Source organism: Drosophila obscura, unplaced genomic scaffold, assembly GCF_018151105.1.
Source record: "Drosophila obscura isolate BZ-5 IFL unplaced genomic scaffold, ASM1815110v1 contig_185, whole genome shotgun sequence".
NCBI lineage: Eukaryota > Metazoa > Arthropoda > Insecta > Diptera > Drosophilidae > Drosophila > Drosophila obscura.
In genome coordinates, this window is record NW_024542773.1 from 1,741,429 (window position 1) to 1,749,499 (window position 8,071).

The 8,071-nt window shown below is 36.3% G+C and overlaps 1 protein-coding gene across 2 annotated transcripts; it reads right to left on the reverse strand.

Moving 5' to 3' along the window:
• Window positions 1–1,282: 1,282 nt before the first annotated feature.
• LOC121404090 lies at window positions 1,283–4,432 on the reverse strand. 2 transcript variants are annotated; one of them, XR_005967689.1, is made up of 3 exons: window positions 2,762–4,432; window positions 2,143–2,638; window positions 1,283–2,068 (listed from the first exon to the last, which is right to left on the reverse strand). XR_005967689.1 is itself a non-coding variant. In XM_041592704.1 (2 exons), the coding sequence occupies exons 1-2, from the start codon at window positions 3,701–3,703 to the stop codon at window positions 2,633–2,635; spliced, it is 948 nt and encodes a 315-aa protein (XP_041448638.1). In that variant the 5' UTR covers window positions 3,704–4,432; the 3' UTR covers window positions 1,283–2,632. The 2 variants fall into 2 exon arrangements, 1 of the variants encoding a protein (XP_041448638.1); XM_041592704.1 differs by having other exon boundaries at window positions 1,283–2,638.
• Between the last annotated feature and the right edge of the window lie 3,639 nt (window positions 4,433–8,071).

The window sequence follows — 8,071 nt, forward strand, 5'->3', positions numbered from 1 at the left end:
AAACATTAAAGTGGAAATTAATTAAAATGTCTAACGTTGGGTGTCGTGTGTGTGTGTGTGTGCGTGTCGTCCAACTTTCAGCTCATTTGGGCTTTGGATCGGTTTAGTTTTTAACTGAATTCCTCGAGCAAAAGTCGTTTAAAGGGCAGCCACAATTTGCACCCTCCTTCCCGCTTCCCGCTCCACCCTCATTTGTGTGTCTATTACCCACACTTGTTATACCCTTGCAAAGGATATTATTGCAGTTCCATGTTTGCAGCGCAAAGGAGTTTTCCACTGAAAACTGTTCGAGTTACACAGCCACGAGTAAAAATCCAATCAAATGAACTTTGAAATAATAATTATTTATTAATTAATTGAGCGAATTTAAGAATTTTTGTTCGCAATTTTTGAAGTGTCTGTTTTTGAGATACGCATATTGTATATTCAGATCTAATCTGTTTTTCTTATTTTGGAGCAATAAAACGAGTGCGTGCACTACCATCTTTGGCATTGATATTGTACTGCTGTGATAGAGCCAAGCATATATTTATTTTTTTTTTTTAAACTAAATATATCAATGTAAATTATTTCATTGCCCAAACTATGCTAAAACCAATCTATGTGCGACTTTTACCTTTCTGATATTGTAATATAAGTGATTTGGTTGGTTTAGTCGGAATTGCCCGTATGGCCAGGCAACTTCGAAATGTTTTTTTTTTTTTTTTTTAAACTTTTTTTTTTTTTTATATGTTCTTTTATAGCTTAGTAGCTAAGGCTAGGGCTGCCCGAAAGGCCAGGCAGCTTCTGTGTCGGTCCATGAAGGGCATGGCCTTTTTATGCTAATTGGAATGGTCAGTGCTTCAGGTTTGACATTATATCGGCAGCAGAGCCGATCTGCTATCAGCGTCGTCGCGTCATCATCTTCGGCTTGTGATAAGCACAGATATGCATACGTATATACGTATGCATGTGCACACATAGCGGCAGCGCAGCGCCGACGAAGCGACGACGCTAACTTTGGCACGATCGGTCTATGCTTGCCGTTTATGTTTATACAAATGTTTTGTTAATCTATTTGCTAGTTCTTATGAGTAACTGCTTATACTACACCTCCCTTTTTAAGAAGAATAATGTAATTATTCTTTAAGTCTGGGAATGTTATTCTTTTGTTTTATACATACATATATCTAAATTTATTTATTTAAAATATTTTATCTATTTTTTTTTTTTTATATATATATTTTTTTTTCTTAATCCTTATAGGCTAATTTTAATCGATTTTTGTGTACTATTATTTTCTTTTTGTTATTTTCTAATGTAAAATTATGTGTTTCGTCTATGTTTATGACTTTATAGGGCCCTTTATAAGTGTTGTCTAACTTATGTCCTGTTTCGTTTTTGACCAAAACTATATCTCCTAACTTAATTTCAATACTATTTATATGTTTGTCATAGTTGTCTTTCTGTTTGTCTTTTGCTTTCCTTATAAGCAAGTTTGCTCTCTTATGGGCTATTTGAAGTCTATATCTAACCTCTTTGTCGTAAGCTTCATAATTATATAGTGGACTTACTATATTAGTTTGTAGAAATGTGTAGTTTGGTGAATTTTTTGCGAATACCAGTTCGAAAGGACAGTAACCATGCACTGTTGATGGAGTTGTATTATAACAATAATTGAAATATTTTAACCATGTGTCCCAGTCATCTTTTTCTGTTGATATGTATGTTCTAACGTATTCATTGAAGCTTCTATGTGACCTCTCTACTGCACCCACAGTTTGGTGATGATGGGGAGTGGATGTTTTATGGTTAATTTTTAGCAATTTGCATAGTTCTGTGAAAATACTATTTTTGTATTCCGTACCCATGTCCGTTATGAGCGTCCTCATTGGACCATAGATAAGAATACAATTTTCAAATATGGCTTTGGCTACAACTTTTGCGTGTTTGGACGGTATTGGTATTGCTATTAAATACTTTGTTAAATCACAAACTACTGTTACCGCATATTCGTTTCCATTCTCTGATTTAGGTAATGGTCCAATTGTATCTATTTGTACGATTTCGAATGATTTTGTAGGGGTCTCTGTAATAATTAATGGTTCCTTGTTATGTCTGGTAGTTTTGTTTTTAATACAATGCGCGCAATGTTTAACATACTTTTTTATATCCTTGGTCATATTTTTCCAATGATAATTTTGTTTTATCTTGTTTGTTGTACGATTGATTCCTGGGTGGCCACCTTTAACAGGATCATCGTGAAAGTCTTTCAGGATTTTAGTGATCACTTTTTTGTCGTTTACATATATGGTTATTGGCGTTAACGCAATTTGAATGTCATTGAGGTGTTTATTTCCCATATGTTTAAATTCTTCTACCCGGGTATATTTAAACAGATTGTCGCCTAAGGACAATTGTAATTTCTTGATGGCCAAGTTACCGGCCGTCTTATTAAGCCTCGAAAATAATTGTTCTAAATCAATTTTCTCGGAAGTAACTAGGTCATTCAAGTTAATATAGCTCAAAATTTGTTTCCCTTTTTTAAATAAAAAATTAGGGAAGTTAAAAATAAGCTCGACATGTCGTTTAACTTCACATTTGTATAGCGCTTCGTAAACATTGGGAACCTCAAGACCGCCTTGGCTGTTATTTAGTTCTGTTATTTAGTTCTATTGTGGTTGCCGTCATTGTTGTTATTGTAATAATTTCTTCTGTAACTATTTCCTCTATTATAAAAACTACTACGCCCACGTCCCCGATTATTGTTAAAAGGGCGGTTTCCATATTTCCTTTGGTAAAATAATATGGTGTTTGTATGCCCTGTGTGTTGGGTGCAGGCATTTATAAATTTGGAAACTGCCTCATCCATGGTATTAAATGAACCTGCTTCCATGATGAGTTTAACAGTATCGATGGAGCAGTTATTAGTTATGGATTTGACAGCCTGTTGCGTAGAATATTTGGTTGCTAATTCAAAAGAAAGGCCATCTGATATGTAAGCCGTTTCAAGCAATTTTGTAAGGGACTCTACTTCTTTTGTGTAATCATTCGCTGTTTTCGATTTTTGTTTTAAATTCATTAACTTGGCAGAGAGTACTTCTACCGACTCTCCCTTGACCGTTGTTTTTAATTTGCTGATAATTTGTTGAAGGGTAGTTTCATTGCCAACGAAGTTACGGGCTGTTCCCTTTAGTTTTGTTTTTACAATGGCGACGGCTTGAATGTCGTGTACTCCTTTAATGGAGTCGACAAGTGTTAGGGCGTCTAAGAAACTTTGCAAATTTTCTGCCTTTCCGTCGAATTCCGGAATTAATTTACAGGCAGTGTTTAAAAATTCTACCACTGACTGCGCCATTGTATTAGAGTTTTGGTGTTCTGTCTGAAGTTCTTGAATTGGTTCTTCTTCTAGCATAATGAAAATTATGGGCTTGTTAATGCAGTTCGGGACTGTTATATTTAATGAGTGTTTATCTATTAAACTATTAAGTTTGGTCAAAATACGCTTATAAATGTCTACTATTTCATGCTTTTGTGAATTGTTATATATGGGTTCTCCTAAATGGATTAATTGTTTTATATTGTTCAACGTTTCTACCAAAATAAATGAATGCTTATTTATTGTTGTGTTTGAGATATATGTGGTCTTATTGAGACATTTATATGATTTCTCGAAATCCTCCTTGTACTGTAATATTTTTTCTATATTTAGTGACCATTCCATTACTACTATTCCATAATTTCTTATTTATTTTTTATTTATTATTTGTTCATTACCAATATCCCTACCTAATATTTTGTGCAGGATGTGACTCCATTTGCACTCTAGAAAGTCCTGCAGTAAGGGTACCGCAGTGCTTTTACAATTAAATTAATGTATACATATATGATTTAATTATTTTTATTCTTAATTGTGCACTTTGTTGCATTGTCGGGTTCCAGTTGTCATCCTTCTCTGTGATTCCAACGATGGTACAAGAGGCGGCCTATATGCCACTCGCACGTTCTTCAGGTTCAATCGATGCATTTGCAATGCATATAGTAATATTATTACTTTGTATTTGGTTTTGATTAGTATTTTTTTTTTTTGTTGATTGGTGTTCGTGTTGCGTGGAATCTCTTTGTCGTCGTTTTTGTTCAAATTTTTCTTTTAATTGGTCCAATTCTTTTGTTAGAATATTAGCATTTTCCCATGTGGGCGGTGGTTGTTGTTGATAGAGGATGTATTTGAGGTAGCTTATTCTTTTCTTGTCTTTGTATAGCTGGCCTCCTCGTTTTCGGGGTACTTTTACTATCGGTATGCGGCACAATTCAGCATCTTTTCTTTGCGCTAGACGCGCTTTATATTCCTCAATGGTTAGCTTAGACATTCCCTTTTTCTCTTTTTTTTTTTTTGAAACAAAACTAATATTAACCACGAACACGCACCTTTTATTTATTTTTTTTTTTTCTATATTTACGTATTTAGAAATACATAAATATTTTTATTTTCTTTTAATATATGTATTTTTATTATTATTTAGTTATATATTATTTATAAAAATTTTTTTTTTTTTTTATATATTTTTATATGTTTTGGGCTCCTGGCAGGATCGCCATGTAATATAAGTGATTTGGTTGGTTTAGTCGGAATTGCCCGTATGGCCAGGCAACTTCGAAATGTTCTTTATTTGTATAGTAAACGTTATGTTCTTTATATATGTTCTTTTATAGCTTAGTAGCTAAGGCTAGGGCTGCCCGAAAGGCCAGGCAGCTTCTGTGTCGGTCCATGAAGGGCATGGCCTTTTTATGCTAATTGGAATGGTCAGTGCTTCAGGTTTGACATTATATCGGCAGCAGAGCCGATCTGCTATCAGCGTCGTCGCGTCATCATCTTCGGCTTGTGATAAGCACAGATATGCATACGTATATACGTATGCATGTGCACACATAGCGGCAGCGCAGCGCCGACGAAGCGACGACGCTAACTTTGGCACGATCGGTCTATGCTTGCCGTTTATGTTTATACAAATGTTTTGTTAATCTATTTGCTAGTTCTTATGAGTAACTGCTTATACTACAATATTCCAATAATAAACCAACAGTTTCAAGTGTTTCTTCCCAAATCCCCTTTAGTTTCAATATATCAGAGAAAGAGAAATTAATAAATCTGCAAGGGTATCTTAAGCTTCGGTCCTCAAAATCTTACCTCTGTCTCTTGTTTGGATTGCAATTCAAATTAATATTGTTGGAGCAGCGCACACACACACACACAAACACACACACACACACACACACACACACTTACACTCCATTTGCAGTTAAATACAAAACTTTTCGCCCAAAGTCATCTACAATAAATAGTCTCGAGAGTTCTACGGAAAGGGGTGGCAGAGAGGTGACTAGGTGTATGTATGTGTGTGTGCGTGTGTGTGTGTCTGTGTGGTATATTCTGGGGGCAAGTAAAAGTTCATTAACTTTGTGGCAAGTTTGATTTGGGGCGTAATTGAAGCTTTTGCATGGAGAAGTTACTCGACTCCAGAGCACAATGATTGATGGCCGTGATTGATTGGTGTGCTAATCTACCCGTCCCGTATCAGCGAATTATTTTAGTCCACCTATTTAGGTTTTTTGGATGTATGTATGTATGTATGTATGTATGTATATATTAATGTGTCTTTTAAGCAGATTAGCCTCTGGGCATTGCCATTTATTAGTTAAGCTTTGCATCAGTGCTGAAAGTGGTCATCAATCATCAATAAAAATACCAATCAATTAACAATGATTGAATCTGTACTCATGAGTATCTTTTGGATTTTTGCAGCTATGAATCATTCGAACTTTTAATCTGATTTAATCTGTGCTCCAATCATTTAGGCTAGACAAAAGCTGATCTTGCATATTTGGCTCAATACTCGCCAAATCAGCCATCAAACCAACATCTGTGAATCAATCGAACCAAAGATCAATCAACATGCCATCAGCCATGTTTCACGCTGTGCGTCAATTCAATCAGTTGGCAATCAATCACGCATCATTGCCAATCAATTTGGCGCTTAATCGAATTGATTCAATTCTCTCATTCAGCGGCACTCACTTAGCATTCACTCGGCATTCATTACAGAGACAATGGCGTCGCTTTATGCCTTCCCACAGTGGCAGCGCATTTATTACGTTTAACAATGGGACAAGAGTATTCGTTATTAAAATACGTCCGCAGGGGAGTGGTGTGGTTGGCCACCCTGTGGTGTGGTTGCTGCTGGCTGCTTCAACTGAATAACAAAACACAAAAAAAAAAAAACCACAAAAAAATGTTCATGCCTCAAACGAGGCTGTAAACATGTCGCAAATGTAAATCAAATGTGTGGCAGACAGAGTCCCATGGATGGCCCCAAGAAGAAAATACTTACTTGTATTGTTCGTTCATTTTTGTAGCTCTCAGGAGTAGCTATGTATGTATACCTATGAAGTAGCCTTTAGAGAAGGATGGGAAGGGCATAAAGTTGGAGCAATTACAGCAGAGAATCCATTGAGCCGAAGGCAAACATTCAATCAAGACTGTAAATTAAATAAACGATGGCCAAAGGAAGGGCTCTGTGTCCCGGACTTTGTGCCACACTCAGCCCCGGAATTTGCCCCGGAATCTGTTCTGGAATCTGCCCCCAGACTCGGACTTTACTCCTGACTCTAGACTCCGGCTCCGACTCCATGAATTGCACCTGTTGGCATCCTATATACTACATACAACCAACGATGGCACATAAAATGTAATTATAAAGCATTCAAACATCCGCCAAGGAGATATAAACTTGGCCAAGCCAGAGGGGGGGAAACAAAGCGGTTAAATCAGGAGGGGACTGAGTGTGTAAGGCACTGAGAGGGACAGAGGTGTCGAGTGTGGGCCAAGGGGCACACAAAGTAAGAGACTTAACACTTTGTGCGAACGCTTAACCGGCTTACAGAGCTGAAGAACCCGCTGCAAGTTTTACGATCTATTGCCTGGTCAGGCTACCCATCAACATGCTAACGTGTATACATATTAAATATATAGGATATAATATATATATATGTATATGTATACGCAAGCTTATGTATGTATTGAATGTCTGTATATTTAACGTATCTGCGCATTTTTCCACATAAAACTCAATGAAGCATCCACTGACAGGCGAGAGATAAAGAATAAACTGGCAACGGCTGCTGCTACTGCTTCTACTTCTGCTTCTGCCTGTGCTGTGCTTTGCTGTGCTGTGCTGTGCTCCACTCCATCGCCCTCCTTCTGATTTCAATTTCAAAATGTACGCTCCATTGGGCAGTAAGGAATACCCATTCAACCTCCCGATACCCCGATACCCACGATACCAAACCCCCAAGCGTCCAACAAAAAAAAGTGACATTAAAAAATGGTAGCCACTTGTCAGCCTGGAGCCTCGAGCCCCGAGACCTGACAGCCGAACGAACACACACCACACCAGAACAGAGAGAATATTTATCAAAAACCTATCGTGTCGGGCCCATGCGTCGTATACGTAATGTAAAAATTCAAATTTTGAAACAGAATATCACACAGGAAAAAATACCAGCATTTGCAGGATTTTGATTGGTTTTTTTGGGTAGTTAATTAAGGGACATGTCGCTGAAAATAACGATGTGAGAAATTTACATTAAAATGCATAACTTTTTCTATATTTGGACGAAGTGATTATTTTTATATATATATTTTTTTTTGTTATTTTATGAATGCCTACGGGAATCAAAAGTATGGAAGGTGCTTAAAATAATACACCAAGAAAAAAATTTTATAAAAATGCGCAAAGAAACTTGAATAAAAAATGTATATACACACACACATACATATAGTATATACAAATTTGCATATCATTCATTAAGGTAAAAAGTATGCAAATTTTGCCATACAAGCATCATTTATAAAGCGAAAAAGTATTTCAATTTACATACGACGCGTCGTAAATATATATTTATTTTGCCGATGCATGCGTGATAAATCTTTGTTTAAAGGATTGAAAATATTTTCCGTAAATTGAAATCCAGCAAGTAATCAAATAAATCAAATAAAATATGGGGGACAGAAAAAAACACCAAAATGCTCATT

Bases quoted from the DNA above. Each gene is read 5' to 3' on its own strand.
- LOC121404090 (XM_041592704.1), bottom strand. From the start codon at position 3,703: ATGGAATGGTCACTAAATATAGAAAAAATATTACAGTACAAGGAGGAT.